General features: G+C 49.0%; 2 protein-coding genes across 9 annotated transcripts in view; one reads left to right on the forward strand and one right to left on the reverse strand.

Annotated features, from left to right (window-relative positions):
- Positions 1-18,252, reverse strand: part of MIER1 (MIER1 transcriptional regulator) — a 63,697-nt gene extending 45,445 nt beyond the window's left edge. For 4 of the 8 annotated variants that reach the window (XR_003766016.1, XM_029082966.1, XM_029082960.1 and 1 more), the window contains exon 1: positions 18,152-18,252. Coding sequence is in view for 6 of the 8 variants with exons in the window: in XM_029082966.1 (XP_028938799.1) it covers positions 18,152-18,157 (6 nt within the window). In the remaining 2 variants the exon portion in view is untranslated. Of the gene's footprint in view, positions 1-3,209; positions 3,374-6,868; positions 6,918-18,151 lie in introns of those variants that run through there. The other 4 variants (XM_029082963.2, XM_029082962.2, XM_029082965.2 and 1 more) reach the window with 3 other exon arrangements.
- A 2,808-nt stretch (positions 18,253-21,060) lies between these two features.
- Positions 21,061-22,745, forward strand: part of DNAI4 (dynein axonemal intermediate chain 4) — a 42,651-nt gene continuing 40,966 nt past the window's right edge. Inside the window, exon 1 of the mRNA XM_029046789.2 lies at positions 21,061-21,164. Coding sequence (XP_028902622.1) covers positions 21,085-21,164 — 80 coding nt within the window. The 5' untranslated portion in view covers positions 21,061-21,084. The remainder of the gene's footprint in view (positions 21,165-22,745) is intronic.

Below are 22,745 nucleotides of genomic sequence, written 5' to 3' on the forward strand. Positions count from 1 at the left end.
GTAGCAGTATAACAGAAAAAGGGCTGGTGATCATGGTTGATCATAAACCTAACCATATATTGAGCTCTTATATGATTGAGAAAAAACATAGTTCGTGACTTAATGGAATCATTTAAAGTAAATGTGTAACAGGGATTATGTACTACAACTGCCATTCTTCAGATCCAAGTTTTAAAATGACTGTTTAAAAGGTTACACTGTAGCTCATAAAGATTATCAATTTGGAGGCATCATCTTCATCATCGACAATGCCATTTACTCTACGGAGAGCACGGCATAAGGTGCTTGGAAAGCTACACATATCTGTAAATGTAAAACTACACACACATATAAGGTATAAATAAAAACCCATCAATGGTATCTTTTGAGCTCTTCCTGTGTGCAGAGCACCGTACTAAGCACTCGGGTGCACGCAATACAAGTGGGAAGGCACGATCCCTACCCAGGAGGAGCTTATGACCTATCAAAATAATGTAAATCTATGCTGACATGCTATTCAACATTTTCTCCTTTTTGGAATAGAATTTGTGGTCATATATTAAGCAGGATGGGCAATTCAAGCTGTAGTCTGGAAGTTTTTGGCATCTACATTGCGTTGAAATAATCCAATTTTATATATTTTGTCCCCAAAGTTTTTCCTCTTCCTACGCCTCCCCAATAGAGGCTGGACTCCCTTCTGCAGCTGTTTTTCTCACAACTTCCATGGATTTGGCAGCATGCAAAAATAAAGTTAAAAGATGCAAAAATAACCCAGTGAAATGACTATTATTCCCTGATGCCCCAGATGATGTTTAGTGAACCGACGCTTGCTCTCCATGTAATGGCAGGACACTGGACCCTCACTTGCTACCGGAGAAACTTTGAAGACCAGCAGCAGCATCGATGTGATTCTCCTCTGTAAAAAAAAAAAAGCTCGACAGGAAACCTAACAAGGCACGACGGTGGTGTGTAGGCGAACCGACTGAATGGATATGAGGGATGGAAGGGAACAAAGACAAGTTTCTCCACAATTTTTCTATTCGGAGATGAGAAATGTTCTTCAAATAATTGATGCACGGTTGACGTGCCTGGTTCAAAAAGAGCCTCATGTAACCAAAGTAATGTGAAAGTTAAGCAATACGTTGAGTTAAGCTGTAAATTCTAAATAGATATTTTGGGGTTAGGACATTTTGAAAGCATGAGGTCCATTTTGTGCTTGCCCAATCTCAAATACTGAGTGTTGTTTACCCTTCTTATTGTACTCTCCCAAGTGTTTAATTCAGTGCTAAATACAGAGAGAAGGAGCATGGTCTAGTGGGTAGAGCAGAGGCCTGGGAGTCGGTGGACCTGGGTTCTAATCCCAGCTCCGCCACTGATCTGCTGTGTGACCCTGGGCGAGTCATTACACTTCTCTATGCCTCTATTTCCTCATCTGTAAAATAGGGATTAAGACTGTGAGCCCCATGTGGGACACGGACTGTGTTCAACCTGATCGGCCTGTATCTACCCCAGCGCTTAGTACAGTGCATACCACTAAAGAAAAAAGTGCTCTGCATACAGTAAGCACTCCATAAAACACTGGCACTTACTATGTCTCCGGCGCTACGCTAAGGGAGTCTGACCAACTCATCCCTTGGGAAATCCACAATGCTTTTTTCAACGTTTTTTCCTCCTCAACTGGAACTCCATTGCCGTACAGTCATATACCTCAAAGGCAGAGACTCGAAAGCTTTTGCTTTAGAAGCTATTAAAAATGTTTACATCAATTTAAGGAATCAATGATGATGAGTGAAATATAGGCCTAAAAGTGGTTGGAAAGGGGGATGAATAGTGTCCCCACTGTGCGTTGAAGACGCACCCACTCACAGCAATGACAGACATAATCAGGAATAAGCAAAATATTGGTCTTATAGGCACCTCTATGAAAACACATTTCTTGCACAATTTTTTGATCAGCTAATGTAATGTAAATTAACCAATAAAAACTTATTTCTTACATTGTTATTGATATTTAAAAGGGTCAACTGCAAATCTCAAAAACACTGGCACTTACTATGTGTCAGGCGTTACGCTAAGCGCTGGGGTAGACACGAGATCATCTGGGTTAGTCTATGCTCAGATGGGGCTCACAGGCTTAATCCCCATTTTAAAGATGAGGTAACTGAGGCACAGAAAAGTTAAGTGACTTGCCCAAGGTCACACAACAGACAAGTGGCAGAGCCAGGATTAGAGTTTAGGTCCTCTGATTCCCAGGCCTGTGCTCTTTCCACTAAGCCACGCTATTTCCCTAACATATAACTCAAAAGATGTGCAAACACAACTGAAAAAAAAATGTATTAAGTAAGAATACGGTGTGTTATAAAATACAGAAGCACTGAGTATTTTTTTTTAACATGTTCATCATATGAATGCAGAAATGGAGATTTTTTTTTTCAAATTCATTGCTTTTTTTGACCCCTGGTTCAGTAAAAGCCCTCCATAATTTAGCATCTGAGTTACCTTTCCACAAACTCTTAGATATTCATGATTAGCTGAAAGATGAGTGAGGTTCACATGAGAAATGAGTGCTCACATGAAGCCAACACTGAAATCTATGTACGGCCAATGTTGTTTTCCCAAGAGCTGAAATTTTATCAACAAAAGCGCCACTTACCCTTCCCGAAAATTGCCCTAGTTATGGGCAACTGAATTTTACTAACTTTTCCTCATCGACCTCTTCATCTGTTCTAGATTTTATGTAGGGCACAGACTGAGATATTTTTACTGCACAGTCAATAAAGTATAAGTATTTGAAGGGTATATCACAAATCTAGAAAAAATGAAATAAGGTCCAACTAGGAGACTAATAACAGTAAAGTTCAGCAAAATCTTGCCAGGAATTTTAGCACTCACATTACCCTTTAGTATAAGGAAATGGCAAATTTCATTCCAAAACATTCAAACAAGAGGCAGAGGAAAAATGCACCACTAAAACAGTGGCCTAAAGGATAAAACCTAAAATATTTTTTTCTCTCTCATTTCTAATTAAAAAAACGCCCTAAAACCTACAGTCACGGTTACCATTTTAGATTACAAATAAAATTAAATGTGCAGGTTCCCTCATTAACATCTCTTACTTTACCCAGTGCTAAAGTTAAAATGAGTGGTGTTTCATTTTTGTTTTCATCAGTTTCATTTTTGCTTCCCATGCAGTAGACTTCTTTGCTATTACACAGTAACAGTAATATTACCTTGTAGTTATGAGTTTTACTTTTCAGCACTCAAAGCACTTCAAAAATATTCTCTCAGTAAAGACTACAAACTCCTTGAGCCCAGGAAAAATCTAGTACGGTGCCAGGCACTCGATGGGCACTCTCAATGACTGTGGTTGACTGATCTTCATAATATCACTGCAAAGCCTGTAAGGAACAGTTATTATCCTGAGGGAAAAGGAAAAGGGATACAGCCTTAGACTCCTAGGAGGGAGTAAGAAACCCAGCCGGGATTACAGTTCAATCCCTGACTCCCAATCCGGTCGCGAAGCCCGTGACCCTCTAACATCCCTGCAAAAAATATTACAAAAGACACCACCTAATCTGTCCCCATTTTACTCTTCTTCTGTCTTGCAAACAAAATTCATTCCCTACGAGTGAAACGAAATGTAATCCGAAGGAAAAACTAAGACAGCAGAGTGGGAAACTCTGCCTCTTTGACGTACTACAAGATGTAAATTCACTGTAACAACCACCACATAACATCGCTGGAATTGTGTACCCTACTGGTTCAACGCCAGCCTCCGCAGGAGGTGGAAGAGGCGAGGAAATAGCTTTAAAAAGTGCCACAGGGGACCAATACAGTCCTTTTCAGCGTGATTCAGTGGAAAGAGCACGGGTTTAGGAGTTAGAGGTCATGGATTCTAATCCCGGCTCCGCCACCTGTCAGCTGTGTGACTCTGGGCCGGTCACTTCACTTCTCGGACCCTCAGTGCCCTCATCTGTAAAATGGGGATTAATACTGTGAGCCTCACAAGGGACAACCTGATTACCCTGTATCTCCCCCAGCGCTTAGAATGGTGCTCGGTACACAGTTAAGCGCTTAACAAATACCAACATTATTCCAGCAAAACGGTCCATCTCTGGCTCACGCTACTCTCCAGGCCTACCTTAAAGGACTTCCAAATGAACAATTTCACTATTTTACAAATCACACGGACCACGTACGGTGGATAAAGATACCATATGCTGTGTCATATCTAAAAAGCCCTAAACCTCTCCTTGCCTCGGATGATACGGAAACGATGGAACTTCAGGTCTGGGCTCCAAGGAAATGGTTCTGGGGGTGGGCCGAGCGCCCACCGGTCCCCAACCGCCCCCCGTTCGGCCCAAACGTTGGGGGCCGGGGTAAGATGTGGTGGGGGGGGGGGGGGGGAGAAAAACAAAGCCACTGTCTTCCATTTACCAATATCCGTTCAATCATATTGATGGAGCGTTTACCGTGTGCAGAGCAGTGGCCTAAGTGCTTGGAAAATACAATTCGGCAACAGAGAGGGACAATCTCTGCCCAACAACAGGCTCGCAGTCTGCTTTATTCTGTTTTGTTGTCCGTTTCCCCATTTAGACCGCGAGCCTGATGTCGGGCAGGGACGGTCTCTCTCTGTTGCCGAACTGTCCATCCCCAGCGCCTAGTCCAGTGCTCAGCACATAGTAAGCGCTCGATAAATACGACTGAATGAATGAATGCCATCTACGGTGTGGAAAAAAGGGACTTGGGGGGGGGGGGGGAAGTCTTAGGTAATAGTTTTCCCACCGACCACTGGTGTAATAGTTTTCCCACCGACCGCTGGTGTCGGAGGCTCAGCAGAAGCTCCTGAAATATTTAAAGCATTTTTTATCCCCCTCCCCAAACGACCAACGATTACAGAGCCAACTGAAGCCCTTTCCCAAGGCGGATTCCCGGTGAACCTGCGGGCCTCCCTCCCAGGTCCTGGACCCGGGCAGCCCCCGACCCCCTTTTTCCAGACGGGGAGGGGAGATTGAGGAAGAGGAAGCATTTCATCCCAGAGGACGGATAATAAACGATCTGTGGCGGTGCTTACCCTTTGCTAAGCCCTGCTCTAAGCCTGAGGGGGCGGAGGACTCTGCGGGTCAACTTGAGTTTTGGACGTGAGGTGTGGGGGGGTGGTGGCAACTTTTTCCCCGGGCAGGACCCCTCCAAAAAATACACAGACACAACACACCCCTCAAAAACCCCACACATGCACCCCAAACCCTCCCCCCAAAAACACCACCCCCCCAAAAAACACACACCTCAAAAACGACCCCCAAAACACACACACACACCTAAAAACACACACCCCTAACCCCCCAAAAAAACAAACACCACCCCCAAAAAAAACACACACACCTCAAAAACTACCCACATTCCCCCCCAAAAACACACCACTCCCAAAACACCCCCCCAAAGAAACACAACCCCCCAAAAACACATACCTCAACCCCCTCCCCAAAACACATCCCCTAAAAACACCCCCCCAAAAAAACACACTCCCCCCAAAACACCCACATACCTCTCAAAAAACACACACAGACCCCTCTCAAAACACACACACGCACCCCCAAATCACACACACCCCTCAAAACCCCCGCCCCAAAAAACACAGACACACACCAAAACACACACACCTCTCAACACACACACACGCACCCCCAAAAAAAATCACACACACCCCTCAACGCCCCCCCTCAAAAAACAGACACCAAAACACACACACCTCTCAAAACACACACACGCACCCCCCAAAAAAGTCACACTCACCTCTGATACCCCCCCAAAAAAGACAGACACACACCAAAACACACACACCTCTCAAAACACACACACGTACCCCGAAAAAATCTCACACACCCCTCAAAACTCCCCCCGAAAACACAGACACACCAAAACACACACACACCTCTCCAAACACACACACGCACCCCCCAAAAAATCACACACACCCCTCAACCCCCCCCCCCAAAAGATACAAGACACGCACCAAAACACACACACCTCTCAAAACACACACATGCACCCAAAAAATCTCACAGCTCCCTCAAACTCCCCCCCAAAAGAACACAGACACACACATCAAAACACACACACCTCTCAAAACACACACACGCACCCAAAAAATCTCACACCCCCCTCAAACTCCCGCCCCCCCGAAACACAGACACACACATCAAAACACACACACATCAAAACACACACACCTCTCAAAACACACACACGCACCTCCAAAAAATCTCACACCCCCCTCAAACCCCCCCCCCCCGAAACACAGACACACACCTCAAAACACACACACCTCTCAAAACACACACCCGCACTCCCAAAAAAATCACCCACACCCCTCAAACCCCCCCCCCCCAAAAACAGACACACACATCAAAACACACACACCAAAATACACACCTCTCAAAACACACACACGCACCTCCAAAAAATCACACATCCCCCTCAGAAAACACCCCCCCCCAAAAAGCACACACCCCCCCAAAAAACACAGGCACATACAGACACACACCAAAACACACACACCTCTCAAAACACACACACACACACCCCAAAAAGCACATACACCCCAAAAACCCAAACTCACGCACTCCCCAAAAAACCACACCTACGCACCCCCAAAAAGCAGACACGGACACACACAGCAAGCCCCCCCCCCCCCCCGCCCCGGCCCAGTCGAGTCCGGTCCGGTCCTCTTCCCCGGGAGGGCCGGGCCACAAACTTGTTGTTGGAGGCCGGGGCAGGAACGGCCCGTGCCGGCCCTTCCCTCTGCCCTTTCCCGGGGGGGGGCTGGGGCGGGGGGGCAACAGGTGTGGGGGGGGGGGCCCGGTGCGGGGAGGGGCCCCCGCTGCCTTACCTCCGCCATGTTTGCCGGACTGACGGGTCACATCTCCGCGGGGGGCGGGGGTCCGGGGGGGGGGGGGGGGCCGGGTCACCGGCGGGCCCCGGATGTGAGGCGCCGCGGCGGCGGCGGGGGCGGCGGGCAGGGCGGCGGGGCTCGGGGCGTCGTCGTCGTCGTCGTCGCCTCAGCTCCCGCCGAACGCAGTCGACGCCGCAGCCGGGGGCGCGCACGCGCGCAGGGAACGGCACGGACGACGCGCGCGCGACCGCCTTTTCCCCCCTCCGCCCCCGGGCCCCTCGCCACGCCGCTCCTGCGCCTGCGCCGGAGGGGAGCGCGCGACCGACCCCCCCCCCCCCCACACACACCCCCCCCCCGGCCCCGCGCGACGCCGCTCCTGCGCCTGCGCCGGAGGGGAGCGCGCGACCGCCTCCCTCCCTCCCCGCCCGGGCCCCTCGCGACGCCGCGCCTGCGCCCGGAGGGGAAAGCGCGAGGCCGGGCCCTGGCGCCGGGGGCGGGGGGAGGAGGAGAGGGGCCAAAGCTCCTTCATTCATTCATCCATTCATTCATCCATCCATCCATCATCCAGTCAGTCATCCATCCATCATCCAGTCAGTCATTCATCCATCATCCAGTCAGTCATTCATTCATCATCCAGTCATTCATTCATTTATCATCCACTCAGTCATTCATTCATCCAGTCATTCATTCATTCAGCATCCATTCATTCATTCATTCATTCAACCAACCGTATTTATTGAGCACTGGCTACAAGCGGGGCGCTGCACAATTCGGCACCACAGTGCGGCCCTCCCTGCCCCTCAACAGGCTCGCCGTCTAAAGGGCAGAGGTCGTGGGTTCTAATCCCACCCCTTGGCTGCTGCGTGACCTTGGGCCATTCATTCATTCAACTGTATTTATTGAGCGCTTACTATGTGCACAGCACTGTACTAAGCGCTTGGAAGGTAGAAATCGGCAACAGATCAAGACAGTCCTGCTCATTGACGGGCTTACAGTCTAATCGGAAAATAATAATGATAATAGCTTTTGTCAAGCACTTACTAATAATAAAGTTGGTATTTGTTAAGCGCTTACTATGTGCCGAGCACTGTTCTAAGCGCTGGGGTAGTTAAGTGCTTGCCCACAGTTAAGTGACTTGCCCACAGTCACCCAGCTGACAAGTGGCAGAGCTGGGATTCGAACTCATGAACCCTGACTCCAAAGCCCGCGCTCTTTCCACTGAGCCACGCTGCTTCTCCACGCTGGGGGAGACAGGGTAATCAGGGTGTCCCACGTGGGGCTCACAGTCTTAATGCCCATTTTACAGATGTGGTAACTGAGGCATAGAGAAGTCAAGTGACTTGCCCAAAGTCACACAGCTGACAAGTGGCAGGGCTGGGATTAGAACCCTCAACCTCTGACTCCCAAGCCCAGGCTCTTGCCACGGAGCCACGCTCTGTATCTCCCCCCGCGCTCAGAACAGTGCTTGGCACATAGTAAGCACTTAACAAATACCATCATTATTATTATTATTACCCCCGGCGCCTGGAACAGAGCTTGGCACATTGGAAGTTGTGTGGCTTGAGAAGCGGGGTGGCTAGGTGGAAAGAGCCCTGGGAGTCAGAGGTTGTGGGTTCTAATCCCGCCTCTGCCACTTGTCAGCTGCGTGACTTTGGGCAAGTCACTTCCCTTGTCTGGGCCTCTGTTATCTCATCTATAAAATGGGGACTAAACCTGTGAGCCCCTCCCCGGCTCCCCGGTGGGACAAGCTGATTAACCTTGTATCTACCCCGGAGCTTAGAACAGTGCTTGGCATATAGTAAGCGTGTAACAAATACCATCATCATCACCATAATAATAACTCGGCAGAACCGCCCGGCAGCTGGACGCATCTCCAGCCTTGGGGGCAAAAGGTGGAGCCGAGGAAATTGGACATTTTTTTCTTTCGAGGGGAGGGCTAGAATAATAATAATGATGATATTTGTTAAGTGCTTACTACATGCCAGGAGCTGTACTAAGCGCTGGGGTGGAGACGAGCAAATCGGGCTGGATGCCGTCCCTGACCCACGTGGGGCTCGTTTCTCACTTTACAAAGGAGGGAACTGAGGCGCAGACAAGTCGAGTGCCTTGCCCAGGGTCAGACAGCGGGCAAGTGGTGGGGCCGGGATTAATTAAATAATGTTGGTATTTTTAAGCGCTTACTATGTGCAGAGCACCCTTCTAAGCACTGGGGTAGATACAGGGGAATCGGATTGTCCCACGTGGGGCACACAGTCTTCATCCCCATTTTACAGATGAGGGAACTGAGGCACAGAGAAGTGAAGTGACTTGCCCACAGTCACCCAGCTGACAAGTGGCAGAGCCGGGATTCGAACCCATGACCCCTGACTCCCAAGCCCGGGCTCTTTCCACTGAGCCACGCTGCTTCCCTAACCCTTGACCTAGGGGCTGCGCCCCTGAAAATCGCTGCTAATTACCCCACCGACGGGAAGGACCCAAATGAAAACCGTGGCACCGCAACCTTATAATAATAATAATAATGATGTTGGTATTTGTTAAGCGCTTACTATGTTATGCCTGACGTTGGGCCACCGGGCCTGGAAATATCCCGGCGATGCACTCTTTACTGGCCTTTAAAGAGCTGAAGGTATCGCTTGATTTATTGTATTGTTGGAGTGCTACTCGTTCCAACTGTCAAATGGTTTGCTGTGAGTTTATTTTATGCCTCGGCTGGCCCCTGCCAATTAGGGCACGTGCCAGTGCCCGAGATTGCCAGCATCGACAACTGTCAGCGCCACAAAACATCTCTCATTTCCACTCAGAAATTCACTTATAGGCAGAGGCAAGCGTCAATAAGGAGGAAAGGTTGAGGCGGGGCTGAGACAATGTGTTAAAACCGGAAAGAAAAGCTAGAAGGTACTGCCGAGTTGAAGAAAATAACAGTGGTTTTCACTTGATCCTGTTTCCTCTATTCAACGCCAGAAAGCAGCTTGCTACACGATTAAATTTGGAAATCATTATTCAGTTTCCCCGGCAGCATGTCAAAATGCCTTCAAATAAATGAACATAATTTCATGTATATTGGGGCGGTAAACTGAGAAAGTAATCTGTAGCCACTAAAAGCTCTTGAATTAAGCTAGCTTAGGTTGCCGTTTTATTGTTTTGTGCCTTCTTAGTTTGAGTTCCTCCTTTTTTAGGCTTCCCCAACTACCAAGAGAGTTCCGGGGTAAACTATTTGTGCAACCAAAGACTGCAGATAAATGAAGAAGCTGCTAAATGAATTAACGTTACCTGGCCATTTGACAGGAAAAGATTCCTCAGACAGTCTGTAAACCAATTAAACATAAAGATCTGATGCACATTTTCTACAGAAAGAAGAGCAGGGGAAAAGACAGAGAAAGGAAAACAGTTTTAACCAACCCCAATCTGCAAGAGCAATTCTACCAGCAACTACATATTATTCTTATTTTATGAATTATCAATCAGTAGAATTTGAGCGCTTATTATGAGCACAGCACTGTACTAGGTGCTTGGGAGAATACACGTGCTTAGAGAAGCAGCATGGCCGAGTGGCAAGAGCACAGGCTGGGGAGTCAGAGGACCTGGGTTCTAATTCCAGCTCCGCCACCTGTCTGCTGTGTGACCTTGGGCAAGTCACTTCACTTCTCTGGGCCTCAATTAATTCATCTGTAATATGGGGATTAAGACTGTGAGATCCATGTGGGACAGGGACGGTGTCCAACCTAACCTTGTATCTACCCCAGCGTTCAGAACAGTGTTTGGCACATAGTAAGCTCTTACACACCATAATAACAATAATACAACAGTTAGATATGTTCCCTGTCCACAGGCTAGAGGGATGAGTTTAGTTTCTCAAATAGTGTGGGGAGGCCAATGTTTTAACATGGGGTTATAGTTTCTGAAAATCTATTTGTTGACAAACCAATTCCTTTGAACTCCCACCAAGGCCTGCAGTTTCTCTTATCATTATGGGTTTACCCAACTAGTGTCCACCCTGGTTCAAGGCAAAAAGCGACGGGCAGGACTGGGTGGAAGGAAGAACGGATCAGGAAACAGGGTGGGATATTCTGAGGAACGGTACCTGGCAACTGAGGTTGCGTGGGAAGGGGAGGCCTACAGATAGGATGTTCAGTGAAAGGGAAATTCACTCAAATGTGACAGGACCTGTGAAATTTTATCAGGTGGCAAAAGGATTCCCTCAATTCAGTCAGCTGCCCACAAAGTCCTTGGGCGAAATCCACTGAGAACCGCCATTCTAAATTAGTGCTCTCAAACTGGCCTCTCCATTTTGGGGGGAGTGCCGGTGGGATACGGAATAATGTCAAGCTGGCTTTTAATAATAATGATAATAATAATGATGGTATTTGTTAAGCATTTAGTATGTGCAAAGCACTGTTCTAAGCGCTGGGGGGATACAAGGTGATCAGGTTGTCCCAAGTGGGGCTCACAGTCTTCATCCCCATTTTACAGATAGTCACTGAGGCACAGAGAAGTGAAGTGACTTGCCTAAAGTCACACAGCTGACAAGTGGTGGAGTCAGGATTAGAACCCATGACCTCTGACTCCCAAGCCCGGGCTCTTTCCACTGAGCCACGCTGCTTCTCAGGGTGAGTGCCGGTAAGCTCTATATTGGCTGTGCAAGGACAGTGTGAGCTTAGGATAACTTTTTCCACTTAGGAGCATGAACCAACACAGCAGGAGCAGTCTGAATATTCACACCCTCAATGGGTACCACAAATCTAGCTTCTTTTTTTTTTTAATGGTATTTGTTAAGTGCTTATTACGTGCCAGGCACTGTTCTAAATGCTGGGGTAGACACAAGTTAATCAGATTGGACACAGTCCATGTCCCACAAGGGGCTCAGAGTCTTAATCCCCATTTTAAAGATGAGGTAACAGGCAAAGAGAAGTCAAGTGGCTTGCCTAAGGTCACACAGCAGACAAGTGGTGGAGCCCGGAGCAGAACCCAGGTGCCTCTGACTACCTAGGCCGTAATCTATCCACTAAGTCATGTGGCTTCTGCTTTATTATAATTATATGCCTCAGAACAAGGTATAAAACTGCTTAAGAAAAAAAGCATTATAAACTAAAGGTAGGAAAGGATGGTAATTTTGTTGCCCTCGAGGTTTGGGTCTCCACCAGAAGGTGTTCTAATTGGATTGTGACCACAGCATTGTACATACAGAGAAGCGGGCTCCAACTCAACATTAAAATTCTATCTTACCACTTTTCAATAAATCCTCATTATTTCAGACGCTGTGGATTTGGAATTTGCAGTAAGCCAGACAGTGCCCCATGGGGAAGCGAGACCGTAAACTCTCTGTGGGCAGGGAATGTGCCCGTTATATTGCCAGGTGTGGTACTCTCCCAAGCGCTTAGCACAGTGCCCTGCACGCAGTAAGCACTCAATAAACATGACTGATCGATGCCTCCTCATGTGCCTCCTTCTTGCTGTTGGTCCCAATAGTGGTCAGTGCTTTTCACACAGTAAGCGCTCAATAAATATAATTAATATTACTAATAATAATAATGTGGGAAGGTTGCACTGGTCCTTCGGGCCGACTGAGAAGGGGTTCCTAGAGGGTTCGGAGCCCCAGGTCGTGAGAGGGGCGTGGAGAAGGGGGAGACACGGCCTCAGCTACATCTCATTTCACCGTGCCCCGGCTCTCTGGCTTCAGGTCCCCGTCGCTCTTCTTCTTGCCCAGCCCGTCCGGGGCCTCATCAGGGAGAAGACAGTAACGGTGCAGCCAGAAAGATGAGCTGGATTTGCCAGCGGAACAACCAGCCCAGCCCGAAAGCTCTGCACACTGTAAGCGCTCAATAAATAGGACTGAATGAATGAATGGAGGGGAGCGGGGCAGAGCAGTCAGCACAGGACTCCCAGAGTTTACAGAGGAGGCCGGGGTGTTTGGGGGCAAATTGATGTTTTTCATCAATCTGGAATTTGCACCAATTAAGATGGGCCTTTCTGTTCCTTCCTTAAATCTGAGTGAGGTTTTACAGTATTTCAAAATTTCCTGGTGCTTCCCTGACATCCCTGTTTAACTTGGAGCCTCCACCTCCTTTTCAGTTTGCTGAGGAGATAAGAAGAGAAAAACGCCCAACTAGCCCTGCCCATTCCTGCCTCAACTGCAGATAAGTTTAATATAACAAGTTACTAACAGGTGAAAAGGTAATCCTAAAATAACTCTTGCAATTTTTTTAAAAAATTAGACCACATTCTTCCAAAGAGAAAGTACACCAAAATAGTAAGATTTCAGAGAAGGGGATTCATGGAAGAAAAAATTCAAAGAATGGGGAAACTACCCTCTCTTTATGCAGGAAACAAAGAATTTCTTTGGCACCTATGTAAGTAAGCAATGAGATCATGGAACGGAACGAAACGGGTCCCAGGAAAGTCTTCTTTGCATTTAGTTAAATACAGATACATCGGGTTAAAATTGGGGTGGCATAATTAAAGGATAGCTAGTTAGAAAGAGAATAGGTTGAGGATTAGGATGAGCAGACAGATCCTGAGATCACTGAAAAGACATAATAATGCACCTAAAAGCAAATGACCTGTTTTAAGTTACTTCTTTTTCGGATTTTTAAATGTTATCCAGATTGACAGTCTTGTCGGAAGTCAAAACAAAAGTTGTAGCAGGAAAAAAAAGGTGCTGATTCCAATGCTTTTAAGTGTTCATTTTTGACTCCCCTATGCCTTCAATCCCTAAGCATATTAATGTTCCACACTATTACCGTGTTTTAGTCAAATGACACTGCAAAAGTGCTGATTCCAATTCTTTTAAATGTTCACTTTTGACTTCTTCACACTTTCCCTAACCTTATTAACGATCCAGAGTATTAGCATGTTTTAAGCAGTCACTTTTACTACTATACCAAAATACAAATTTATGATTATATTACCATGTTACTCGAAACCTTTAATAGCAGCAAGTTACCAATTTATTGTCCTACCTCATCATAGCACAACTGAACAATTTTCAACACGATATCACAAACTCAGCAGAAAGTTATTCAGTGGTAGCTACAAGCCTCTGAAACTCTTTGCTTTTCAAATTCAGCAAACACTGAAAACATTGAGATTTTGGGCAGCAACAACAACAAAATCCTGGCAGCCTGTAGCAGGGGTATATGACCCCTAAATTTAATCTGCTTACCCTCCTGCACATTGTCTTAGCAGTGGGGGACACACTCCTTTAAGGGAGCTGGGCTAGTCCTGCCCTGTACCACATAATAAGCACTCAATAAATATGATTAATAAATACATAAATGAAATACCCATTATCTGCGTGATGGTGCTGAGTGGGAGGCGTGAAGTTTATGGAATAAACAAAATTAGAGAGATGATAAAAAATACTATGGGAACCTGAATTTGGTCAACGCATTAAACAGCCTAAAGCTACCTCATTTTGGCATGTTCCGTTTTATTTGACTTATTTATCATTTTTTTAACTCTTTTACTCTGAAGCTAGGGTTTGTTTTTTTTAACATCATCCCATTCCCTAAATGTAAATACTGTCACCTACCCTATTCATGAAATATGGACTCAGCTACATACTTTTAGCCATATATAGAGAAGCAGCATGGCCTAGTGGATAAAGTACAGGCCTAGAAATCAGAAGGACTCGGGTACTAATCCCAGCTCTTCCACTTGTCTGCTATGTGACCTTGGGCAAGTCACTTAACTTCTCTGTGCCTCAGTTCCCTATCTGTAAAATGGGGATTAAGACTGCGAACCCCATGTGGGCCATGGACTGGGTCCAACCTGATTAACTTATATCTACCCCAGCACTGAGTACAGTACTTGGCGCACAGTAGGTGCTTAAATACCATTCAAAATTTTTTATGCATATATGGGTACTGATTATAGACACACATATATGCATATATACACATAATTAACTTGAATCTACCCCAGTGCTTAGAACAGTGCTTGGCACATAGCACTTTAGAAGAATCATAATTTACATATATTTATAAAAATAAAAACTCTAGATGGCTCCCTTCGGGGTTGCTGTCTTAGCTAGGGGTTGCCCAGCATGGCGGGAGAACGGTGTGCTCTCCTGTCAGTCATGTCAAGTCCAAAGTGGCCACTGGTCAGTTTCCAGCCAGCTTAGAAAGCACATCTTTTAGCACAGGCAACAGTAGATGGAGGTACCAGTACTGCATTAAAAGGGGAGCTGGTACCGAGGTTCCCCTTCCTGGGAAGAGGTGAAACCCAACATCAACCCGAGGGGAGGTGCCGGCCAAAAACCGCCCTAAGGCCATGGGTCCCCTAGACGCCCTGGCCACTACACCTATTTTTGTCCTCCAATGGAAGGGTTGTGTTCTTGCAGTGAAAGATGGACACCTGCTGCGACCCCACATAACCTGCAGTTTCTTCTAGCCACGCGGCACGCCAAGCCCGAAAAGGCTCCCGCCGTTTGTTCTTTCTCTCCTTCCCTAATAACGTTCTAGCCCAAATGTGGAGTGAAAACGTGCAATGCTGCAGAATCGAGTGAGCTTGCACCACTCACTGATTGGTTTCCTTTCCCTTCCTCAGCAGCATCTAACAGATCCACCAAAGTCCAAGCCCTACTCCTTCCTCCTCACAGATGGGCGGTACAACAGGGCTCCGGCTGTCCGGGGGTTCGGGAGGCTCGGACCCCAGCTCAACTAACTGTGGTGTGGGTGAGTCTGTGGGTAACGCAGGCTTACGAGTTTTAGTATGTCTGTGGATGAGTCCGTATGCAAGTTTGTAGGTGTTTGTGAGCAAGCGTATATGTGTAAGGTGTGCATAACTCTTGCGATTTTTTAAATAAATGAAAATATCCCTTTTAGACTAGGGCATAAAATGAGAAAAGCATAATATGGGCAAAAACTCAGTCATTATTAGGCATATACTAATACGAATCCCCAAAAGTACATCCTATGGGAACGAAGAAAACATGGTTCACGGTGTTAAAACTGAGATGCTATTTTGGTGCTTGCTGGAGTCATAACATCGCTGGATAGAAAATGGCTCAATTTGGTTCTGGGAAGCTACACGACTATTCTCATTTCAAAACGTTTTCCCTTTTAGTATTTACAAAAATCTTCCAAAATGGATACTAATCTGAAAAAAAAAAGGGAACCATTCTTTCTCTGCCACTTTTACAAACCAAATGGCTAGAGGAAAACCATGACAGCTCCAAAATTACTAATTTGGCCTGAAAAATAAATTACTTTAAAAATTTTTGGTCTATTGGGCAGAATGAAGAAAAGAAAATTCAATGATTTCCCTTCTCCAAAATACTCGGGTAAATTTGCTCTCACTCAGATGGTCCTTTTGGGGTTACTTTTACCCGTGCTTTTTAAAAATGGCAACCTACAGTAGTCAGAACCTCTGGCTTTCCATTGCCAAGGCCAGTATCCAACTTTCTTTGCGATTTGCTAATTTTTCAAGAACTACCATCCTTAAAAGCTACTTAGACGTTCTTGCACTTTGCCTCAGCCAACTTGCAGAATCCCAATAGTGGAGCCCAGTCTCGCCATGCCACCATGCCACCTTCTCCATCTATACTCACTCCCTGGGAGACTCATTCGCTCTCCACCTATCATCTCCTCACAGATGATACCCTAATCTACATCTCCTCCCCCTGTTTTCTCTCTCCCTCCCTCCAGGCTCTTATCTCCTCCTGCCTTCAGGACATCTCCACCTGGATGTCCTCCCGCCACCTAAAGCTCAACCTGCCCAAGACTGAGCTCCTCATCTTCCCTCCCAAAACCTGTCCTCTCCCTCACTTTCCCATCACTGTGGACGGCACTACCATTCTTCCAGTCTCACAAGCTTGCAACCTTGGTGTCATCCTTGACTCTGCTCTCTCATGCACCCACATATCCCAACAGTCTCCAAAACCTGCCCATCTGACCTTCATAACATCACCAAGATCCGCCCTTTCCTCTCCAACCAAACCGTTACCATGTCAGTCCAATCACTCAACATATCCCAACTGGATGACTGCATCAGCATCCTCTTGTCTCTCCCCACTTCAGTCTATAGGTCACTCCGCTGCCCAGATCATCTTCCTATAGAAACGTTTTGGGCATGTCACCCCCTCCTCAAAAATCTCCAGAGGTTGCTATCCACCTCTGTATTAAGCAAAAACTCCTCACTATTGGCTTCAAAGCTCTCCATCACCTTGCCCCCGCCTACCTCACCTCTCTTCTTGCCTTCTACATCCCAGCCCGCACACTCCACTCTTCTGGTGCTAATCTTTTCACCGTGCCTCATTCTCACCTGTCCTGTCGCCGACCCCTAGCCCACGTCCTGTGACCTGGAACGCCCTCCCTCCTCAAATCCGCCAACTAGCACACTTCCCCTCTTCAAAGCCCTACTAAAAGCTCACATCGTCCAGGAGACCTTCCCAGACTAAATCCCCCTTTTCCTCTACCTGCCCTCCCCACCCCACAGCACTTGTGTGTGTATATATGTACGTATTTACAATTCTATTTTATTAATGATGTGAATATAGCTATAATTCTATTTATTTATATTGACGCTATAGATGCCTGTTTACTTGTTTTGATGTCTGTCTCCCCCCTTCTAGACTATCAGCCCATTGTGGGCAGGGATTGTCTTTATTGGTTGCTGAACTGTACTTTCCAAGCAGTTAGTACAGTGCTCTGCACATAGCGCTCAATAAATACACTGAATGCGTGAATAATTCTATTTATTTACATTGATGCCTGTTTACTTGTTTTGATGTCTGTCTCCCCGCTTCTAGATTCTCTATCTCTATATATTATATTTTTAGAACAAATACCTTAATTATTATTCGAGACTGTCAGCCCACTGTGGGCAGGGATTGTCTCTATTGGTTGCTAAATTGTACTTTCCAAGCGCTTAGTACAGTGCTCTGCACACAGTAAGCAGTCAATAAATACGACTGAATGAATGAATGAGTCTATTTATATTGATGCTACTGATGCCCGTTTACTTGTTTTGATGTCTGTCTCCCCCCTTCTAGACTATATATATACCTACACACACACGTTATACTTCTATAACAAATACCATAATTATTACTTTAGACTGTGAGCCCACTGTGGGCAGGGAGTGTCTATTGGTTGCTGAATTGTACTTTCCAAGCGCTTAGTACAGTGCTCTGCACGCAGGAAGCGCTCAATAAATTGGACCGAATGAATGAATGAAAGAGGCCGGATCTCTCAGTCTCTCTGGTGAACGAAGAAAAGAGGATTATCCCTCCCACAGGCCCCAACGCGGGGATCCCCCCACCCCCACACCCCCGGGGCCTACCAGCATCACTTCCGTCTTGTCCGGATGGAGCCTCAACCAGTTGGTTCTCAACCAAGTCCGCAACTCAGCCAAGCACTGGGAGAACCGAGCCACCACACCATCTGGATCAGAGGAGAGAGGGGGGTTAATGGAGACCTGAGGCCATCAACACCGACACCCTGCACCCCAAGAACCCGTTCCCAGGGATAAACATAGGGTCCCGGGGTGCCCGCCCTTGAAGATGCCTTAAAAAGTATGGTCCTGGGCTGCTGGCACCCTTGGGGCCTACTTTGGGATAGGTGAGGATAAAAATCAATGGCAAAGGAAGCCCCCAACTGTCCCCACCTCCCCCCATGGTGGTGGAAGACACCCTAAAAACTATGGTCCTGGGCTGCTGGCACCCTTGGGGCTTACTTTTGGGATGGATGAGGGTAAAAATCAATGGCAAGGGCAGCCCCCAACTGTATCCCATTTCCCCTAATGGAGGTGGAAGTCATCCTAAAAAGTATGGTCCTGGGCTGCTGGCACCCTTGGCGCCTTTGGGGTGGATGAGGTTAAAAATCAAGGGCAAGGGCAGCCCCCAACTCTACCCACTTCCTCTCATGGAGGCGGAAGTCGCCCTAAAAAGTACGGTCCTGGGCTGCTGACACTCTTGGGGCCCATTTGGGGGTGATGAGGGTAAAAATCAATGGCAAAGGCAGACTCCAACTATACCCACTTCCCCTCAGGGAGGCGGAAGTCACCCTAAAAAGTATGGTCCTGGGCTGCTGAAAAAAGTATGATCCTGGGCTGCTGACACCCTTGGGGAGGGTGAGTTTAAAAATCAGTGGCAAAGGCAGCCCCCAACTGTAACCACTTCCCCTCATGGAGGCCGAAGTCGTCCTAAAAAGTATGGTTCTGGGCTGCTGACACTCTTGGGGCCCCTTTGGGGTGGATGAGGGTAAAAATCAAGGGCAAAGGCAGCCCCCAACTCTACCCACTTCTCCTCATGGAGGCAGACGTTGCCCTAAAAAGTATGGACTGGGTTGCTGGCACTCTTGGGGCCTAGTTTTGGGGTGGATGAGGGTAAAAATCAAGGGCAAGGGCAGCCCCCAACTCTACCCACTTCCCCTCAGGGAGGAGGAAGTCGCCCTATAAAGTATGGACCTGGGCTGCTGACACCCTTGAGCCCTCTGTGGGGTGGATGAGGTTAAAAATCAAGGGCAAGGGCAGCCCCCAACTCTACCCACTTCCTCTCATGGAGGCGGAAGTCGCCCGAAAAAGTATGGTCCTGGACTGCTGACACTCTTGGGGCCCATTTTGGGGGGGGGGGGGTGAGGGTAAAAATCAATGGCAAAGGCAGCCCCCAACTCTACCCACTTCCCCTCAGGGAGGCAGAAGTCGCCCTAAAAAGTAAGGACCCGGGCTGCTGACACCCTTGGGGCCCCTTTGGGGTGGATAAGGTTAAAAATCAATGGCAAAGGCAGACCCCAACTCTATCCACTTCCCCTCAGGGAGGCAGAAGTTGCCCTAAAAAGTAGGGACCTGGGCTGCTGACACCCTTGGGGCCCCTTTGGGGTGGATGAGGGTAAAAATCAAGGGCAAGGGCAGCCCCCAACTCTACCCACTTCCGCTCAGGGAGGAGGAAGTTGCCCTAAAAAGTATGGACCTGGGCTGCTGACACCCTTGAGCCCTCTGTGGGGTGGATGAGGTTAAAAATCAAGGGCAAGGGCAGCCCTCAACTCTACCCACTTCCTCTCATGGAGGCGGAAGTCGCCCTAAAAAGTATGGTCCTGGACTGCTGACACTCTTGGGGCCCATTTTGGGGGGGGAATGAGGGTAAAAATCAATGGCAAAGGCAGCCCCCAACTCTACCCACTTCCCCTCAGGGAGGCAGAAGTCGCCCTAAAAAGTAAGGGCCCGGGCTGCTGACACCCTTGGGGCCCCTTTGGGGTGGATGAGGGTAAAAATCAAGGGCAAGGGCAGCTCCCAACTCTACCCACTTCCCCTCAGGGAGGTGGAAGTCGCCCTAAAAAGTAGGGACCTGGGCTGCTGACACCCTTGGGGCCCCTTTGGGGTGGATGAGGGTAAAAATCAAGGGCAAGGGCAGCCCCCAACTCTACCCACTTCCCCTCATGGCGTCTTTGGGGAGGCACTGGGCTGCCCTCAGACTAGGGGAGGGCAGCAGTCCCTCAGGGAAAGGGCCGCCTGAGGAGGTGTGGGTGTGAGTGCTGCCTCTTCCCTGGCCCTCCCCGCCAAGGAGGGGGCTCAGGAGGCGTCTCCCCCGCAGCCCCGCCCCGTCCCCTCACACCCCAAGTCCTCCCCACCCCCCCCCCCCCACAAGGCGGCGAGGCCGTTCCTTCCCGCGCGCGCGCGCGCCGAAGGGGAGGGGGGACGGGACTCACAGGCTGCGCGCGCCTTCGTCGCCGTCTCCAGCGCGCAGGCGCGGCGGCCTGACCGGTCCTGGGGGGGGGGGGGGGGGTGGCAGGGGGGCGCATGCGCCCGGCGCCGCCAGCCGCATCCCCTCAGCCGATGGGGGGACGAGGGGCCGCGCTTGCCCCGCAGCGCCCCTCCCCGGAAGCTGGGGGGGAGGGAAGGGTTGAGCCCATCGGGTCCGGGGTCCGGGGGGGGGAGGGTACTTACAGCCGCCGCCGCCGCCGCCGCCGGGAGGTGCCCCATCCATCCGCCCGCAGGCCCGGACACTGTCAGGCGGGGAGGGGCCGGGGCCGGGGCCGCCGGGGCCTCCGCCCCTCCTCCTGCGCCTCCTCCGCCCTCCCCGCCTCCTCCGCCCTCCCCCCATCCCGGCCACTAAGCTCCGCCCGCCGCCCTCCCCGGCGGCCAATCAGACGCGCGTTGGTCGAGGCGGGGCCTCCCGTTTCCATGGCGACGGCATCGCCCGTCGCCATGGTGCCGCCCGTCGCCATGGCGCCGCCCCCCGTCTCCATGGCGACCGGGCAAACATTCCGCCGCCGCCGATGGCCGACAGCCGCAGGTCCAGCCGGGCCGGCCGGACCCAGTCCACCACCTCCACCTCCTTCCGCAACCAGCCCGTCCGGTAATAATAATGTTGGTATTCGTTAAGCGCTTACTAGGTGCAGAGCGCTGTTCTAAGCGCTGGGGGAGATGCAGGGTCATCAGGTTGTCCCACGTGAGGCTCCCAGTCTTCATCCCCATTTTAATTATAATAATAATGTTGGTATTTGCTAAGCGCTTACTATTCAATAGTATTTATTGAGCGCTTACTCTGTGCAGAGCACTGTACGAAGCGCTTGGAATGAACAAGTCGGCAACAGATAAAGACAGTCCCTGCCCTTTGACGGGCTTACGGTCTAATCGGGGGAGACAGACAGACAAGAACGATGGCAATAAATAGAGTCAATAAATAGAACAACACTATGTGCCGAGCACTGTTCTAAGCGCTGGGGGAGGTACAGGGTCGTCAGGTTGTCCCACGTGAGCCTCACAATCTTAATCCCCATTTTACAGATGAGGTCACTGAGGCACAGAGAAGTGAAGTGACCTGCCCCCAGTCGCACAGCTGCAGAGCCGGGATTCGAACCCATGACCTCTGACTCCCAAGCCCGGGCTCTTTCCTCTGAGCCACGCTGCTTCTCTAAGTCGCTCACCTCCTCCAGGAGGCCTTCCCAGACTGAGATTCCCGCCCCATCCCCTTTTTCATTTATTCATTCGGTCGTATTGATAGAACACTCACTGTAGATTAGACTGTGAGCCCGGCAGTGGGCAGGGATTGTCTCTATCTGGTGCCGAATTGTCCATTCCTAGCGCTTAGTCCAGTGCTCTGCACGTAGTAAGCGCTCAATAAATACTATTGAATGAATTGAGCGCTCACCGTGTGCGGAACCCTGGACTAATAATAACGTTGGTATTTGTTAGGTGCTTACTAGGTGCTGAGCACTGTTCTAAGCGCTGGGGGAGATACAGGGTCATCAGATTGTCCCACGTGGGGCTCACACACTTTTAATCCCCATTTTACAGATGAGGGAACTGAGGCACAGAGAAGCGAAATGACTTGCCCACAGTCACCCAGCTGACAGGTGGCAGAGCCGGGCGTCGAACTCATGACCTCTGACTCCGAAGCCCAGGCTCTTTCCACCGAGCCACGCTGCTTCGCTTGGAAAGGACGAGTCGGCAACGGAGACAATTCAGTCGTATTGATTGAGCGCTCACTGTGTGCTAAGCCCTGGGCTAAGCGCTTGGAAAGGACAAGTCGGCAACGGAGACAATTCATTCAGTCGTATTGATTGAGCGCTCACTATGTGCGGAGCACTGAACTAAGCGCTTGGAAAGGACAAGTCGGCAACAGAGACAATTCATTCAGTCCTATTGATTTAGAGGTAATGTGTGCGGAGCCCTGGTCTAAGCGCTTGGAAAGGACAAGTCGGCAACGGAGACAATTCATTCAGTCGTATTGATTGAGCGCTCACTGTGTGCGGAGCACTGGTCTAAGCGCTTGGAAAGGACAAGTCGGCAATAGAGAGAATTCATTCAGACGTATTGATTGAGCGCTCACTGTGTGCGGAGCACTGGACTAAGCGCTTGGAAAGGACAAGTCGGCAACAGAGACAATTCATTCAGTCGTATTGACTGAGCGCTCACTGTGTGCGGAGCACTGGAC

This window comes from Ornithorhynchus anatinus, chromosome 18 (genome assembly GCF_004115215.2).
Source record: "Ornithorhynchus anatinus isolate Pmale09 chromosome 18, mOrnAna1.pri.v4, whole genome shotgun sequence".
Classification (NCBI taxonomy): Eukaryota; Metazoa; Chordata; class Mammalia; order Monotremata; family Ornithorhynchidae; genus Ornithorhynchus; species Ornithorhynchus anatinus.